This window comes from Eurypyga helias, unplaced genomic scaffold (genome assembly GCF_000690775.1).
Source record: "Eurypyga helias isolate BGI_N326 unplaced genomic scaffold, ASM69077v1 scaffold5967, whole genome shotgun sequence".
NCBI classification, from domain to species: Eukaryota; Metazoa; Chordata; class Aves; order Eurypygiformes; family Eurypygidae; genus Eurypyga; species Eurypyga helias.
The window spans coordinates 2,159-21,682 of NW_010259753.1; the positions used below are offsets into that span (position 1 = coordinate 2,159).

Consider the following 19,524-nt stretch of genomic DNA (forward strand, 5'->3'; position numbering starts at 1 on the left):
TTCAACAGGAAATTACACACCTTGTTGCATGAAGCCCCTAAGCAATTTTTACAAATTTCTAGTACTAGGTTCTGGATGCTCTCAGTGATGAGTGTGCAGTGAGTGTAGGAGTTTTGAAGATGGGGGCTTAAGCATCCAGCTTCATTCCTTAGCATACCAGGAAATCATGGTATGGGAAATCATAGCCTCAGTCTTTGGAGTTTAAAATTAAAAGTGAGTGTTTAGTTTAAATAGTTATAAAGACAACCCACACAGCAACACCTGGCTTCTTTTATTGGTTGTTGGCAGGAAAGGGAGGGCTTAACTTGAATTTTTCATGCTTGTTCCTTTCAGTTTCCACAGGGTCTTTGCTGTGGTATTTTATGGAGAGAGCTCTGCTGAGGATTAACAATGACTGTAATTGTGGCTGGCCCTTGCTCAGATTAGACCAGGAGAGGGAAATGTCTAGTTATGTTCTGTCCCATAATTAATACATATGAGGAAATTGTGTTCTGCTCATGAAAATTCCTTGAGGAAATACAGATTAAATTTTTAAAGTAAATTATTCACTGCAAATTATTCACTCAGCTCCACTTGCTATTCCGAGATTTCTGCAATATCTAGGGGAGGTAGATCATACAGTGAGAGGCATGGCCATAAAAGCAGAGGATGAAGGCACAATTCTTTTCTTCTACAAAATACCACTCTTACTTTAATTAAAATAAACACACTAAAACACTCTGGGATTACTTAGCATTAGTGAAAGCAATGTACAGCCCCAAGGTATCTCCGAGTGTCCAGTTAAACTTGGACCAGATTTGTCTGATAGACAATGAAAAGTGAGTTGCCAATACAAAAAAAGTCTCATTTAATTTGCTTTTTGACAGGTGCCCAGTATGCTAAACCCTTCAATCTACTTGTCACTCTACTTTTTAGTTTTATCAGAATAATCAAGTATTGAAAGGATAAGTTTACACATGCAGTTTAGGCTGGAAGTGATCTCTCCTTTAGGGCAAGGTAACTGGATGGAGCCACTGAGGCGATATGGCATTGTTGCAGCTCTTGATATCATGTGGAAGGGAGGCACATAAAGCACTTGAATATCCAGGAATATTCATCATGGTCCATTCATTAGAATGAAACAATAATAATAATGAGCTATAATGTATGTCGCCTTTTATAAATATGGGGTATCATTCTCATAGGGTCATCTTAATTACTTTTAAGTGGATAGTCTTTTTCCCCATAGGACTTTCCAGAGAGGAGTGACATTGCCTGGGTATTTCAGTACGGAGGTGTCTAACCCACGACCCATAAAATTCACCTGAAAAACTTCTCTTGATTTCACTGGTGTTTGGATCAGGTTCAAAGACCAGAAAGGAAATGGACTAAGTTACCTGCAGTCCTGTCCAACAGAAAACTAAGCATGAGAATTTTTATTGTAATTTTACGTTGATATTCATTCTTCTCTGAAAAATTATCTTCAAATACAAAGGATATAAGCACCGAGCTTATTATTAATTTTTAATTCAAAATTTCCCCTTTTGAAATGTATTGGTTAACTAAATTAAATTCACTTAATATTATATATGTTAGATTTTCTTCACTTTGTTACTTTTTAAAACTAGTGTGGGTCAGCCTTCCAAGGGCAAGAACATAATCAGGTCAGCTTTCAAGCTGCTATAATTTTTCTGATATGTGGATGAGGAAAGGAAATAGATATGGGTGGGTACTATATCTCTTGAAATGGCCTCTTTCTTCCTGTTTAACAATAAATATTCTACAGAAAGGAAGCTCATATATTACTCTTCAGATGGGTTCCCATTTTATTAATCATGAAGATTTTAACAGTGGCCTGAGACAGGAAATCATAGTCTAATGATCACCAGAGCCTGATTTAATCCTCAGGTTTGAATCAGGTTTAAAAGAAACACAATATACTGTGTACTTCTGTGTAGAGAAAAAAATCTGGTTTAATTACTATAGAACATATATACAGCCTTTATAACAACATATGGCCCTACTGAATTGTTAAGGTTGATTAAATATCCATGGTAAAACCCCCTTGTGGTTAGAAACTTAAATATACTTTTCAGGTGTTGTTATCAGATACAGGAAAGAAACAGTTTGTCAATATTACTATTATTTATTATTTACTGATTATTAATAATAATAATTATGAATGCTGATTAATGTTATTATTAATAGTAACAATAATAAATTCAACTCTGTTCTCAATTAGTGTAGTTCAGATTAAAATGTGAAGTGAAACATCCTGGTTAATGGGCTGAGTTTCAACACATACTCCATTGCAATCCAATAACCCAAAGAAAAACCTTGCATTATATTTGGCAGAATTTCAGCACCTTAACTCCAGTTCCTCCTCCCCTTCTTACCCTCTCAGTTCTTAAAATGTTTGGAAAGGAAAACCTCATTATACCATTAACATACTGTAATTTTTCTTTCATCAGTCAGTCTCAGCCTATTCAGTTGCTCGCTCATCACAATCCAAGAATGCCTCCAAAACTTTTCCTAGACGTTTAAATAGAAGTCCAAATAGCAAACTGAAATGGGAATTCATCTGATGAGCAGTGTCTTACCCCTCCTTGTAGTATTCATTGGATAGAGGGGGAAGAGAGCAATTCAGCCAAGAGACTACCTGCCCAACTAGCATTGTCTCCTCATGCATGCTTTGAAAAGTTAGAAGTGTTTATGGGACTGGGCAAGGCAATTCTAAGAAATAAGACCTGTGCATTCCTCATCAACTTTCCACCATCAGTTCTTCTGGTTTTCAGTTTGGATGGTTTCTTTTTTTAGCTTTCCTTCAAATCTGAGTTCAATGGGATCTAATATTAAAAAGATGACATAGAGAAACAAAGGGGTCTGCACTGAGCATTTGGATTAACAAGGACGTCAGAATTCTCATTTTGTTCAGGAGACCTCCACAGTGACTTGTTTTTTAAAAGAGCTTTTTTCTATGTAAAACTTATGAGTAAAAGATGCTTAGAATAGATTTGCTTGGAAAAAAAAAGTGAAAAAATGTTATTAAAAAAAATTACAGATTTTTTTTTTGGACACATATTCTTGAACCTTTTTTTGCAACTTATTTAGAAATAGATTTCTTTTTCATTTGTAGTAACATCAAATAGAGATTTAATTGAAGCTCTGCAGGTACCCAAAAGTTTGGGCTTTGAAATTGAGAATCTGTCTCCATCTTTCAGCAAAAAGTTGGGAATTTTTCATGGTTTCAGGTTTTGTGGCCTATGATCAAAACAAATAAGTTTTACTTAGGTTACTCAAGACTTTTGTTTGTTTGACTTTGGCAAATAATTTCAAGCAAAATGGAGCAGAAATTCTGATCTATCTTAATCCCTTCTCTTTCATTAAGCCTCTGGGCTGTTTTTAAAGTGGGTATGAAGGAATTTTGTCATTCTCCTCTGCCTCTGTGTTGTAAGCCCGCTGTTAGACTTGCTTCTTCTCCCTGTGATTTTGTCACCAAATCAAGTACAATGGAGATTTGAAAAATACTATTTCAGGGTGTCCAAATCTGTGATGAATTGCAAAAAAATTATTCCACCATGCAGAAGAAAAAGATGGCTTGAGAAAACTTCCTTTCACTACCAAACACTGACTTTAAATCTCTCCCTTTCAGAGAGAAAGGAAGGTGTTAGGGACCAGCTAGACCACCATGTACCACAATGAAGTGCCAATCTGCTGGTCAGTAAAATCCTTTGGTCATCTGAACAGCAGCACATGTTACCTATATTGACTCCCAGCAGAAATTGAAATGAAGGGTACAGTTGTTGCTACAAAACTAAGTGGGGAAAAATGAGAGAGGAAAAGAGGATGTTTTTCTTGAGGCTGTCAAAAGTCTTACCAAGGCCGGATGGTGACACAGAAGGACATAAATTTAAAGCATTTCTCACTCTGAACATTGTCACCATTATCAGCTGATCTCCTTAGTGTACCTCTCTCGTTCTTTTCCCCATCACTTCCTCCCCTTCCTTCCTCCCTCCCCAAACAAAGATTTCAGCTCACTCACCCATGCCTCAAAGCAGCTGCGTGAAGTCACATCCTGACAGAATAAGGAACTGCGTAACTAGTGTCTACTTGTGTAGCACGCTTCGTTGTACTTAGTTTGGTTACAAGCTAGTAGCAGTTGCACATCTGTTGGATAAGCCTGAAGTAAAAATGTTGAAGAGAAAACCATCTAACGTGTCAGATAAGGAGAAAAGTCAAAAGCCAAAGGTAAGAATGTTTAATTTTTATTGTCAATTAATAATAGCAGGAATTCTTAACAAATTTTTAAAAGAGGCTTTCCTTTTAAATCCTAGGTTCAGGATTTCCTGATGTGCTAGCTAGTGCCTCAGTGTCATAATCTCAGGAATTTATTTAGGTATACTCACTTTATAAAAGTAATGATTCAATTCAAGGAATCATTCCTGTGAAGCTGCTGTAGCTGTGCTAAAGAGTTCTGGTACCGGACATTTTCTATTGTTACGTTGCCTGCATCACACTTCTAACAGAGGGTCTCACAAATATCCCCTCTCTCCCTTTCATCTATGATAAATTGACGATGTCCCACAGAAGAGTGTGAGAATCAGTGAAAAATTAGAAAAGCTATTAAATTCATTCCTTATTTTGAGGAATTCATTCCTTGCTTTTGCACCATCATAACCAAAGGAGGAGAGGGTACTTGTCAATCAGTATTTGTTATGTTCACTTTTCTGGGAGTCATTATACTTTCAGCCTGAAAGAAATACTCTGAACAAATTGATAATATGCTACACTAGACACTTTCAGCAGTCTGGAATTGACAAAAAAGAAAGTGAGAGTTTTGCAAGATGCACAAGGATGTGTCCTATGCTAGAAATTTATTTTCAGACCCTGGACTGGGTGCAAAATGACCTTTGCGAGTGTGTTGTAAGTCTGAAGAGAAATGGCTACTCCTAGACCTGAGCACTTCAGTATCCATTTCAATTTGTCAGTGCTGAAAATTTAACAAAGAGATTAGAAAAGCCTTTAGTATACCTCTGCTCTCAGTAACTCAGTGTCTCCTAGTTTACAGAACTATTTTCTTATTGTTTGGGAATACACCTAATTTTGTGGCTTCTGGGTCCTAAAAGATTATTGCAGTCACTATTCTAGCTGGAACGTCTTCTGGTTTTACACAGCACTTCCTTTTGTGTATTGCATTAGCAGTTTTAGACTATGACTCATTAACAATTAAAATTAATGTATTTTTCCATGGATTTAAAACAATTTTGAATCCATTTTCCCACAGATCTTAATGGTTTTTTTTTAAACCATTTCACTGGTTGTTATGGTATGTTTCTTCTGTTCAATCATCATACAGATTTCTAAAGGCATGGAAGAAGTTTGATGAATATCTAATTACACAGTAGCTTAAGAAAGGAATGACAATGGGATAGTCTGTGGATGGGCTTTGTTTTCCTGTGTTAAAGATTTTCCAAAGCCAGTTTTGGTCACCACCTTCTTATAGAATAAGACATTCCTTAACAACAGCTTCATTTCCACACACCACACCTCCACCCCCCCGAGTTATTTATTATGAACAGCATTCCATGCTATTAAAATGCTGGCACTGTGGCTTCTCTAAAGTATATATATGTACATTTCATGGTCATGGATTTGAATCACCATATATGTAAAGCAGGGATAAAAAAAGTCTAACCACTTGACAGTGTCAAGCCTGCTGACTTTGCTGTGCTGCCTTGGTCTTATTGTAAATGTTTACAAAAATTCAGATGTCTTGGTAAAGTGGCTCAAGATCTCTTTCCGCCTCAGTGTGCTTTGAAACACTTCACCTACAGTAGCCCCACTTTTGCACAGAATTGTGTAAACTTTCCATGATGAAAATGTTATTTGCTGAGGAGGAGGAGGGAGGAGACAGCCCTGCCTCACATGGAATAGAAATCTTAGCTTGTTGTAGCATGTTTCAAAAAGGGCCTCGCGCAAGCAACGCAAATACTGAAGTTGTGTAATGCAGAATTGGGTAACATGGGGCACAGGTCCTTACCTCCTGACAAAACTTACAGGATTTCACAAGTGACTTCCCTAGATCACTTCCTGGCTGCCCCTTCACTGCGTCAGCATTTGGTACCTCCTCATACTCTCAGGGCTGGATGCTGTTGTCACTGTGGGGGTCCTGGGCTACCTCACCTTGCCTTTAGGTGGCTTAGATTGTCCCAGTGTCTCCAACACATCCACAGAGGGCTGACCCAAGACCTATGGGAGAGCCATGAGGTCAGGACTGTTAAGTGAAAATCAGGTTTGCTACCTTAGGCCTGCAAAGAGGACACCAAAAAGATCTTTTTAGGGAACTGAGTCTTACCCACAGTTGTCTTTATCATAATTTGATGAACTTCTGTGCATTAATTCAAGTGTTCATTGGCATTTTCTTTTTAATCCGTTAGCTTTCATTGCTTTCTAATAATAAGAATATTGGCATTCAGTTATGCCTTTTGATAAAGATGAAGAAATACCATGCAAGTCTGGTGTTAAAACACTTTTTGAGGCAATTTGCTGTCCCTATATATAAGGCCTCTAGTAGTGGTGGGCAAGTCAATGACCAATGAAGGGTTAATACAGATTTTCAGTATCTAACTCCCAGTTTTCTGTATACAATGCATTTACTACATTGATTACTGTGATGCTTAAGGGATTTCTGCAGATACATTAGGTGCTACATAGAAAAAAGTTGCATCCTACAACTCCAAAAAGTAGCATCCTACTACTCTCAGTGTCTTCTATGAAAGGGTTGTTACTTGTCCATTGCCATGAAATAGTCGTGTTGAAGTTTGTTTCATTATACAGCAGGCTTTCTGTAGTGCTGCAGTCATGCTAATACCTTCTTTGCATATCTGATAGCTTTTGCATATGCATGGGTATGAATATAACTACTGTATGCTTTGTGTGTAAACTAAATAAATAAACGTTCATTGCTAGGAAGAAAAAAAAAATCTGCACCTGGTGTCATCCCAGAGAAAATAGGGAGAGAAATGAGAGAATGTTTTCAAAAGAGGTACTGGAAGGATTCTGATCCTTTGCCAATATTTGTCATTGTAGCTGCACATGCTGCTGTGGAACTGTACATTTATACCTTGTACACCAGCTGAGGACCCAAGTAGTTGAATTATAAAGGAAATGTCCTAAGGCTTAAAAATACCTTGCTTAATATTCATCCAAAGGAAGGTCTAAGCTGTCTATTTTGAGCCTGTCTAAACTAACCTGTCTGTCTGTCCAAGACCTTAAATGACTTTCTATCACAAGAGAACCTGTGCACCTCCCATCAGGGCATCCACCAAGAGGCAGCTCTCTCTCAGCACTTCCTTTCTGTCCTCGCCTGTCCTTCTTTCTTTTCTGGCAGAGGAGGCAGGGCTTTGTTTATATGGCATAGCTGTTTTGAGCTGCAGTATTATTTGGGGGTAGGTGAGGTGAAACAAACAAGGTCTATCACCTAGCCCTGAGGTTTGTGGTCATGCTGACTACTGGAGTCAGCCCAGCTCTGGCAGCTCACTGCAGGTAGAGCATGTCTCTTGCATTGCTACCCTTCATAGAATCATGGAATGGTTTATGTGGGGAGGTACCTTAAAGATCATCTCGTTCCAACCCCCCTGCCATGGGCAGGGACACCTCCCACTAGACCAGGTTGCTCAAAGCCACATCCAGCCTGGCCTTAAAGACAGCCAGAGATGGGGCATCCACAGCTTCTCCAGGCAACATATTCTAGTGCCTCACCACCCTTTCCATGAATAACTTCTAAGTTCTTGTTGGAACACTAAGTTCTTCTGGTGAAGAACTTCTAAGTGCAGAGCAGGGAAGTACTATAGCAAGTGGGGGAAGGATGTTTTTACTAGAGGTGTTTCAGCTATGAGTTTGTGCAGTCTGTTCCACTACCCCTTGGAGAGCTGGGGAGGAGGAGAATAGTTGTCTTAGAGGGTGAAACTCCTAAAAACTACCTGGATTTTAGCCTCTTTGGTCCTTATGACATTAACAGATGTCTGTGTATCTGGGGAGTGGCATGAAACAGATTTAGAAAGATGATAAGAAAAAAACATTGTAAGAAATTATACAGGATCTAGTCTTGTCTTCTTCATATGTTTCAGACAACACCATATCCTGGCAGCATACAAATAAAACACCATTAAAACGTTTCGCAGCTACTCTGCATTCCACTTTGTACTGTTTTACACATTCGACCAGGTGTAAATGACAATGTAAGGTGCAAATAATCTGTAAAACATCCCCACTTTATCTTGCCCACTTCAGGGTATGTAATGTCCTGGGTAGAGCCTATTTCTCTCTCTCTCTCTCAAATTCCTACGGACATAGCAAACTCAAGACCTGCCTGATGATTCTTGGCTTTACTTCAAGCTGAAGCAAGGATGACTTTGTGCCATTTTTTCTGGCTTGACTTAAGAAAGTCTTGTGTCATTATTCTGCATGACAGTTGATCTATGTTTATGCTAAAGGTTTGAGACGTTTTTGTTTCCTTATTCTGCTTCCAAATGCACTTGGTGCCTGAAACTCAGCTTGCTTCTGGTGTGTAAGACAATTCAGGGTCAATGCCTGTGCATTTTTTTTAGGCAAAAATATGTCCAAGCTTCTAATTAAATCAATATTCGCTTACTTAGGTGATAAAATATTATTTATTTTCAGGTTTATGAGAAAACAGTGACAAATCCAATGGGAGGAAAAATTTTAATGTGCAACTTTGTTACCTAGTACTATTTCATACCAATATTTTTCCTTTTTATAAGCTTTAAATGAAACCCTACCTCCACAGAAATCAATGCGTATTTTTGCCATAGACTTGAGGCCAGGATTTTCCCTTTGTACATATTCTTCACAGAAGGCCTGATTCTGAAAACACTTAAATGAATAAATTAGATGTGATCTTATTGATTTCAATGGGATTTGTCACTTGAGTACAGTTTATCGCTTGCCTAAGTGTTTGGAACCTGTAGTGCAAACAGATGCTATAAGCAAGATTTTGGTGCTGCTTTTTTCTTAGACAGTGGCTTTGTGACTCTCCAGTGGGGAATATTTAATAAAGAAAAGAAAATAGAAAATAGGTACAACAAACCTAAACATCAAAAATAATTCAAGGCTTAATTAGATCTCTGTAGGACAAGACCTTCAGTGAAGAGATTGCTCAGTGTTAATGAATATTAACTAGGATTTATCCTTGAAAGGGGTTTAATTTTATTTCAAAGGTAAAGACTGGCAGAGTTCTGAAAATAGAAGTTTTATATTCTTTTCTTTCCCCCTGAAATTTTAAGTACATAATAAATGAGCTACTGCTAATGTCACAGATGCTAATTTTCACAACCATGACTGAAGTGATGTTCGGTTCCATTTGCATTTCATTCTTACAATGATGAGAGGTGATGAGTTGATGATAAGCTGTTTTCACAGTACTGCCCGCTGTGCAAATTTATGCTTATAGGCAAAGATGACACATAGTTCTGTCATTAAAGGTCTTTACTGCATTGCCTCTTGAAGAAAGACTGTTTGTCAAAAACCATTTGAATTCTGTTAAATAAGCAGAAATGGATGACAACATCTGGGAAGTAGACTTAAGAACCTGGTTTAGAGTGGAAATGCCTGTGGGCCTTTATCAGGGAGGGTTCAGAGTAAGAAAAAATGATACTTGTTATAACCAACTATGTGTAGATGGGGAAAAAAGGGATTGCAGGTGACACTTCAGAAGGTGTTTCCTGTCTTCAGGAAATGAAAAACTAGAACAAGGTTAGAGTTAGCCTTAAGTTATTTTTCTTGTGTGAGTGGAAGGCTCTACAATCGTATTAGTATTTTTTCTTCATTTATATTAGTATCTTGCATCTTGACCATTGGCTGATTTTTTTTTTTCAATAGCAGTTTTAGAAGGTTGTTTGTCTCTTAACACATATGTTAGCATATCTCTTATAGTAGGGTCTTGAAATTTGAGGAATTTTTTTTCACACCAGGAAATAAGGGTCCAAGGTCTTTGTGGGGAAAGAACAGCCCTCTCTCTCTCTCCTACCCCTTGCCAGGAGGCTGAATAAGATGTCCAGAGTCCAGATCAACTCACAGGCTAGTTGAGGGCTCATTCAACTCCAGACCAGCTAGTGTGCCAAAGGAAAAAAATTACACCTATGGCCTGGTCCAGTCCTGCCCTCTTCTGTGTGTTCCCTTGATTACAGCATGTTTTAAATTTTCACCAACTTAGCACAAAATCCAGGTGATCTTTTATTTCTTCCTTGTCTTGGTTTCCTTCCCTAGCCAAGCTTAAGCCCTTAATAACAAAATATTTTAAAACAAGTTTTAAATTTTCTGAGAAGAATATTTTCACGTTAATATGAATTTTGCTTAGAGTAACAAATCCAGTTCAGTTCTTTGTTTACTTTCCTAAGCAAGCAAGAGCATTTCAAGAGGTCTGAACAAACTTCTTCAGCCATTTTTAGGAAACAGACTGTCAACCACATAATTCTTAACTGTACTCTCTGATAAATACTGCAGAACAACTACCAAAGTGACATAGATCAGCATTAGTTGCCTAATAATTCTTTAATTAACTTTATACAGCAGTTGACTTATTTCAATATTGTATTTCTAGGAAATCCAAAATGTTTTCACATTAAACATTTGCTGAGATACCTGTCATTTCTGGAAAAAGCAGTAACAGTATATGGGCAGGACAGACAGAGGATGTGGCTTACAGTTTTCTGTAGGTTTCAACACTCTTCTAGTAATTTGTGTCATAGCAGAAATCCATACTGAAGTCATTATAAAGCCATGGCTAGCCACCTGTTATAAATAATTTGTGGGCAGCTGCAAACAATTTATCTGGAAGAATCAAACCCTCGATGTGCAGGTTGAAACCCCAGGCAATGCCCACTCTAGAGAAGGAAAAAAAAATGTATTCAGGTTCCTTAAATCACAATATTCCCCAAACTTTTGTATTCTGAAAGCTTGCAACAGAGATGGCAGAGTTACTTCAGTTGTTAGAAATAGTTGTATTCTCTTCCACAGTTCTTTAGCTCTAGACATTTTGCTGCTTGGCACCAGGCTACATCTTATATATGCTCTGAATATTTAGTAAGTCATATGTTCTTTAAACCATCCAAAAGGAAATTTGTTTCGTACACCAGATGAAGGCATCTGTGTGCACGTGTGTTGATATTCTACAGGAAGATGAATGACCATCTACCTTTCTCCCAAATGAAATCTCTTCTTTATACTTGTTTGGTCTTACCTTTCTATCTTTTTATATATTATTCCACTTACAGTGTGCACAAGACCATGTTCTTACTTTTCTTCTTCTTTTCAAACTTGAATCTGGAATTCCAGCCTAGCAAAAAGTCTGGAAGTTCTTAACTGTTTTAGGGAAGCTGCTTCTTTAACTATACATATATACTGTACTGCCACTTTTTTCCCCATACCTCTTTGGCTTATTCCATGGATACACAGAAAGTTGGATAACATCTTCACCTTTACACAGACTTCAGGCTTCTTAGTTGTGAATCTTAACATCTACTGTCATCTTTCTGGTAAGCTGAATGTCAGCAGCAAAGGGTCTGCCATCTCTAACCATCACCCAGCACTGACAAGAAGCTTTCTCTGGGAAAAAGTGATCCACGTTTTGCATCATCATGTCTTCTGGATGGAGTTTTAGTTCCTTTCCTACCCTTTTATGTCTCCACCTCTTTTATCCTCTTCAGAAGAACAACCAAGTAACCTCACATTCCTGTCCTTGATTTCTATGGGATTCGGAATGGTTGTTTCCTTGAGAACCAGAGAAAATTGTTTGGTCACGCTGAGCTCATTCAGAAGGTGTGACAGGTTTGCTGTTCTTGCAGGTATGTTGAAAGGCAAGTGAGATGTGGGGCTACTCGAATACTTGGGTGCTTGGCTTTAGGTTTTTTTGCAGGGTTTCTCATGGCTTCTTCAGGGAGAAGAGGTGCAGCTGCATGTCTTCCCTCTGCCATTATGTTTGAGATAGAGATGGAGCTTTGTCACTGACAGCCTGCAGCCGTGAGATAAAGAAATTGGCTTCACTTAGCAACAGCACAGCCAAAAGCAGATGTGTGAAGATGAGATGACAGAGACAACAGAATGAGCTCACGCAGCTTGAGTCTCTGCTGTCTTCAACTGTGCTAAGTGGATGCTGAGCTTTACCACTCATGAATTGCATTCACTTGCCACAGCTGCACTGTTTTTCTCCCATACTTCTGTCTGTCTGACACCTTGTTTGAGATCGGATGTTAAGTCCAAAACCAGCTTCACAGAACTGGAAAGGAGACATGGTTCACTGATGGATGAGCAGCTCAGAACCTGTGCATAGGGTGCATGAAATGACTGATGTTGATAGAGCAGGTAGAGCAGATGCCCCATTCCTGTTTGTCTCCAAGGCCAGGCTGGATGAGGCTTTGAGCAACCTGGTCTAGTGGAAGGTGTCCCTGCCCATGGCAGGGGGATTGGAACTAGATGGTCTTTAAGGTCCCTTCCAACCCAAACCCTTCTATGATTATATGATTCAGCTCTAGTCCAAAGTACATAGCAAGGCTCTTCTGATATTTTCTGTTGGGTGTTTCCATGATATTCTTCCTGTCTCTATAATGGAGCTTGATTATTTGCTTAATAAATATAATTGTGGTAAAGTGTTTGAAAACTATGTGTTTTGGATTTTGCTTAGTGTCAGAAGGAAAAGGAAGAGGCAACATTTTCCTACCTGTTCATGAAAGCTTAAAACTTTGTCTGGCACAATCCCCTTTGCAGTGATAGGCCAGATCTGAGTAGGATTTGAAGTATGGTCTTGAACTTGGGATTCAAAGAACATCTCAAAGCCCTCACTGGTGTCTGTGCCTCGGTAGCATTCTCTCATTGGTGACTGTCTCTCAACTATACGTGGTTTTCATGGAGACTGCAGGAGCAGGGGAGGAGTGAAAGCTTAGTCTCAATTTTATCATGATTTCAGAATGAAAACAGACTTCAAGCAGATGAAACTGCTGTTTTCCATTGAGATATGAATGCAGTAACCCCCACTGCCACAAAGATAATGGAATGGAGAGGGGAATTGATGTACCCATATTAGACTAGTACCATTTGCTTTGCCCAGTACCTCCGGTGAGCTGTGGATTGTATTCATTCCTTTCTGGTATAAGAGTGACCTGAACAGAAACAGAATGCTATCATGTCTTCAGATGACTAGATTTTTTTTTTTTTTTTTTCCCCTGGAACTGCAGTTATAAAACCTATGCTACAAAGAAAAGCCAGATCATTACTTCTGCACTAACAAATATTCTTATGGAGTACTAAATCAGGAGGAAACCTTGAGCTGGAAACCTTCTTTTAGCTTCCATACTGGTCCAAACCCAAAAGCTTATAACATTTATTTTATGAGTTCAAATTTCCAAGGACCATATTTTACATTCTCAAGCATACGTTGTGCAAGCATATCCATTGATGGCAATAAGCCAATATTAGAAGTCAGCCTTCTGACAAGGGGGGATACATGAAAGGGAGAAAAATGGTTCCACTGTTCACCATTTTAGAGGAGTCAAAAGTCAACCCACTGTAGTTCTTATGGTCTTTTTTGTTTTGTTGTGTTTTGTATGATAAAAATAATGTAAATAAATGGATGTATAGATTTGATGAAACACTAAAATTCACAGTGACTGATGATAGATACTGTACTGAATTCTGCTTCTCTGCTGTAGTGCATCTCCATTAAGGCAATTTCAGCTAATCTCACTATGGATTCATTAATCAAGTGTAGTCAGGATGTCTGAAGGGAGATAATGAGGAGGAAAAAATTGGTCTATTGTTTGGATCTTATTCTTCAGCTAGTTATTTTGTTTACCAAGCTCCATAGTATTTGTATCTCAAAAAAATAAGTTTTAGTCAAAATTAGTTATCATAACAGATGACTAACACATCTTTATCTACTTATCAGTTCAAAATTATTCCAAAAATAAAACAATTAACTTTCTCTCTCTCTTTACATTGCATGCCTATACAGATTTCCAGCCTGCAGTATCAGTTAACAGTGAAATGGAAACAAGGTGGACCAGCAACATTTTAGAATTTCCTCCCTTTTAGCCAAAGGTACAAACATCCATGGAGACAAAGTCCTTAATCCTACATCTTTTCCTCTAAGCACTAGCATCCTAAATACACACTGCAGCATCAGCAGTCTCTTAGTGCCTTCCAAAATTTCTCCTCTGAAGAGCCTAAGAAAAGATTTGTTCATTTTTTACTCATTTAGGATTACATATCTGCCCCACATAAAGCTGTCACTATATTACTTAAAAAAAAAAAAAAAAATTAGAGGTTCTGAGAGCCCAGTGGGGTTGGAGACTGCTGAAGATGGGAGTGTTTATAAGCTCTGTGATATTAACTGCAGCACTCAACCTCAGGTGACATAAAGCATGCAAAAAAGAACTTTCTGTCAGTTTTATTATTTCTAAAAAGGTTCCCCTTGAAAGAGAAGAGTGACCTTGCTCTGCTGAGCTGACATATGCCACTGAATTAATGGCTAAGCTTTGCTGTAGGGAAGCTTGCAGAAACATTACAACTCCAATGGCTGAGTTTGCTGTGAACATTAATCAAGGGAACCAACATGATGTATCAAACACTCATTTAAAAGTAATAAAAACTAACCCTCTTTCTCCTCCCTCCCCCAAGTTTCTTAGGAATTAGCTTATTGTTGGTCATTACCTGTTGTCAAGGATAAGGCTGCAGGACGGCAGTAAAACTTGTAAAGGGTTTTCTTAAGTTTGCTTAGTCTTCAGAAAAACCAAGTGAGCTTCTGGGATGGTCAGATTGAACTTAGAGGTTATTTTTTAATCTTGTTTCCCTCTGGAAGGTCATCTGAAAGAACACCTTCCACTGAAAACGTGCCTCTCCCTAGCTGCCTTTCATTCTCAGTGACTCCCTGGGAGCAGGACCAGCTTCCACATCATGCATGAACAAAGCATAAAATAGGCAAGGAGGCTCTCACTGCCATCGAAATAACCCCTGTAAAGGATTGCGTATGGCCGTGGTGCAACAGTTAAGGTGCAGCGGCTCTGACCAGAACACTGTCACACTGGGCAGGAGTATTGTCTACCTATCCCTTGCTGCTCGCCATGGGGTTGGCAGCGAGCGTGCTGCAGTCGGCGGCTGTGGCCGCTTCTCAGGCTTCTCAAAAGGAGCAGCAGTGCCCTCGGACATGCCATGTCTCCGAGCGCTACTCCGTGTGCTATGTACAGCACGATGAGGTGGTAGGCTCCGTGTGGCCGCTTCTGCTCTGGCGTGGGAGCATTCCAGGCAATCATACGTGGGAGATGCCCACCCATGCTGGGGGAGTACCCTGGCTGCCCAGCACTCTGTGTGCTGGACAGGCACGGGGCTCCCTTAAAACTGAGCCCCCTGGGGGCTGTGAGCTTTTTGGCTCGTCTTTGGGCGTACATATTTTTGTCTTCACTTAAAGCCTATTCTGCAAGCACGCATGAGGGTAATTCTTCTCGCACAAGAAATCCAGCTGAACCCTACAAGGTCAGGACCTAGATAACACACAGCATTAATAAAATCATGCTGCATAAGTAAGAAGGGAAAGGACTTTAATTGAAGCAAGGTGATTCGTTTTTAAAATATGAGAAGTTGTCTGCATTCATCTGGTTTGGAGAGGAGAAAGTTTCAGGAGAGAAAAGATGTTGGTATTTAAGGGATTAAAGATCAAAGCCTGCAATGCTTATGTAGCGTTTAACCAGTCTTTACTTAGACAGTGCTCCCTTTTACTGCAGTCAGAGTTCTGCGGAGGGTGAGTATCCAGGTTTGTCCCTCAATGTTTCTGCTCACAAAGGGTAAAGGATAGCAGGGAGGTAAAAGTGCACATCATGCCAAGTCCTTCACTGTAACTTTCATAGCTCCTCAGAGTTTGTCACACATCCTTAACCTTCTTTTAAAGTCATTTTCTTTTCATGGTTTTGTGTGCCATTGAAAGTCACTTTTAATTAAATGTCATATAAATAATGAAGTCTTAATTACATAATTATTGCAAATACTTGTGTGCACACTCCCAGAATTGGACAGACTGCCAGGAGAGCACTTGGAGTGACTTTTCTCACCGGGAACTGAGAGTGCTCTGCAGTAACTAAGCAGGGACAAAGGTGCTCAAAATTCAGGGTCAGCATGCATTTGAAGGAAGAGGAGTCAGGTCCTTCCCCCACTTGCACATTTTGCAGCACTCCGTTGCAAAAGACTTCTTTAGTGTTAAGATCAACATTTCTTAAATTGCTTCCTTATTTAGTTCCTCACAAACTTGTTTAATCAACACAGCACATTTTCTGCCAGATGAAATGCCTTTTTGCTCAGACTTCCTACATGGTTTGCCTGCTCCTGAGGAAGACTTACAGACCTTGCAAACCATCTCGCCCCCATTTAACTTCGTGAACGGTTGCTTTCCCCTTGCTCTCAGCTGCGTCAGCAGCCTTCCTGCACGGGGTGCCCTCTCAAAGCACTCAAGAACTGAGTTTCTAGTGGAAACTCTGACGTGTGGACCGGGTTATCGGAAACTACGTGCTTTGTGTCAGCGTGGTTCAGGTTTGAGAGACCGAGGCTGGTATGAGATAGCAGTACTGATAAAACAGCTGCTTGTGTTTACTTTGGAGAGTGAAGTTTGTTGACCTGGAGGAGTGTTAGGTACAATTAACTCATTATTTTATACAGCTTTTCTTTTCCAGTCATTTTCCATCATTAAAATTAGGGTGTTTGACCCAAGCCTTCATTGTGGCCATTTTCTTCAAAGACCACTTTGCTCCCTTCTCTTCCCACCTCCATGCAGTTACTGAATACAAGACCACGATAACAACCAGTCTTTTATGGAGTCATTTTTAAGCCAGTTAAAAATGCCATTTCAGTAGATTGCCCTATTTAAGTTAGCAAGAACAAGCTGTATCTTTTTTATTGCTTTTCACTAGCGAAGTATGAGGTTTAGGCCATGTTTCGCGTAGGCTATAAAGTTATATTAATAGCTTGGTTAGTGGTCAGAAGTGTTATATGTATAACTAATGTGTAAATAGGAAAAAAATCCCTGAGGTAGGGAGGTCATGATGCTTTCTTTTTTTTTTTTTTTTACTTCTTTATTACTCTTTGGAGAGTTACTGAATCTTGTATGCAAATTCTCATTCTTTATACAGAAGTGAGGGGGTTTTGGTTGTTGTTTTTTTACAGAATATCCCAAAAGCTAAAATTTGCAATCTTCCCTTCTGGGAATGTAGGGGATCATTTCTTTGATTATCTAAGCAAGCAGTAAGATAAGTGAGTAAAGTGGCAACAGTCATCCCTACTTTGTTAACTCTTAACTTCATTCCCAGAGTAGTCTCCTCATTCTGGAGGGACTAGGAACATCAGAGACCAGATGAAATGAATCAAATTCTTAGCTCCACTTATCTTCATCTATCAAAGCAGCAAGCACAGACTGTCCTCTTGGGAGCTTCTGTGGCTTCTTCTGAGCAGAGAGGAAAGAATACAAGTGTCTGTGGCAGGAGAGGAAATTGGGCAGCATGCTGAGCTCCCTTTATGTTAACTCTAAGTGATTGCATTTGCCCCTACACAGCTTACATGGTCTGGGTAGTCTGAGAATGAATGGAAGCTAAAAATGAAAATGCATGGAGGAATTTGAAGAGGTTTATTTGTACAAGAGGGTCAGTACAATGCCACTGCATCATCCTGGACTTAAAAGCTTTTGAATAGGACTTGAAGCAAAACATAATGGACCAGAATTCCTCACAGCAGGGGACCAGATCACTGAGCAGTGTAGATTGTCCAAAGGAAAACATGAAATTAATATCACCCATAATGATTATTTAGCAGGATAACTGCTGTCAGTTTTGGCTCAAACGTTGTCCTTAGACACAGAGGAGCTCTGACTCGTTTATCATAAGAACTACCTGACTTCTCCTATGATATGCTCTACAAGGAAAGAATGTTTTATAACAGAAAGACACAGATTGAAGAACAACTTCTTCTTGTTTTTCTACTGGTATACCACACCATTTCCTGGGGAAAATGATAGGCTATTTGCAGGCAAATCAGATCACCAACTGCAGGCTGTACAAATTAAAGTAAGTAGAAATTACACAGCATATACCCATTTAAAATGATTACTTAAAGTTCCTGGATTTCAGAGAATTGAAGATACAGGAAAAGATGGGAGAAGGATTTAAAATTAAAAAAAATATATCTTTGATATTTTCTATTATGCTAATTTGGTATTCTGAAGGGGAAGGGATAAAAGTTAATGTACAGATTTGTAGAAATTATTTGATTGGTCTTTCTGTGAGAAAAGTGTCTCTCCCTTGCCCATGCCTCCATTATATTTTACTGGGCAAATTCATATTTGCCTAACATATCCATTGGTAGCTGTTGCATGAATCCAGACAGAAAAATCACTTAACTTTATAGGATGCTGAATACTGGTATCAAAAGTCAATAGCATATTTTCTCCTAGCAGCTTTGCATTTCCTTTAAAAGCTTCACTTCACCTGGAAATAAGGTCTGCCCGTATCTTCACAAGGTAGGCGTTCCCTGACACTAATGCAGTGACTGACACTACTGAAAGTAATAGTACCATTCCCTTTGCAGTCCAGAGCTCCTAAATCTGCTTTTTGTTATCAGTATAATGGGGTTGAATACATTTTTTAAAAGGTGGTAGCTATTGATTACTTAATGGAAAAAGTTAGTATAGAGAATTGCTGAAGCAGCCCTATTTAGTGCTCTCCAGTGCAACAAGGCCATTATCTAGAATAGTGGAACCCATCCTGTAACCCTTATTAATATTTAATAGGGATGAAGCAACATTGAAGTACACGACAAAATAGCCCACGGCTTCTGCACATGTAGGATATAAGGTTGTTTCAAGGGTCAAAAAAGAATAACTGATTTCCCTGTGCTCAAGCTGTTTATAGGTAAGACCAACAATAAACAATGTTTTTCCTCTTGTTCCTTTTAAAGTATTTGCAGCACATCTGCACTTTAATATACAGTCATTCCTACTAGACATCTTGAAGTGATTGAATGCAACAGAAAGGTCAGTGTATGTTTAGAGATCACCGTGTGAGACTATTTTATACTTTCCCAATATTGCTGTGAATCCCAGCCTCCCTTTTTCTACCCCTCCCGCTCCATGCTGCAGGGCACATTTGGCTGGGTTGACAAGCCAGTGAAAGGTGTTAATCCTGTCTAATAGAAGCACAATCCTTGCTGCTGTGTTTTTATATCATACTATTGAGCTAACCCCTTGTCACAGGATATTGTTCACCTACTTAATAGCAAAGTTCTTTATGGGAATCTAAGATAAAAATAAAGTGTACAATCCAAATTGTCCTTTTCAATTTCACAGGGTAAAAACAAACAAACAAAAAAATCACAATGTTTAGCAATGGAGATTTTCTGCGAGATTACAATCAGTTAAGAGGAGAGCTGTGTGATTTTATCTTTTCTCTTTTTTTTTCTCCCCTCAGTGAATAGTAAATGTCATTTTATTTGTCCAAAAAT

At 38.9% G+C, this 19,524-nt stretch overlaps 1 protein-coding gene across 1 annotated transcript in view; it reads left to right on the forward strand.

The window, feature by feature from the left end:
* Positions 1-4,056: 4,056 nt before the first annotated feature.
* The window catches only part of SAMSN1 (SAM domain, SH3 domain and nuclear localization signals 1), a 35,737-nt gene continuing 20,269 nt past the window's right edge, over positions 4,057-19,524 (forward strand). Inside the window, exon 1 of the mRNA XM_010154756.1 lies at positions 4,057-4,227. Within this exon, the coding sequence (XP_010153058.1) occupies positions 4,171-4,227 (57 nt within the window). The 5' untranslated portion in view covers positions 4,057-4,170. The remainder of the gene's footprint in view (positions 4,228-19,524) is intronic.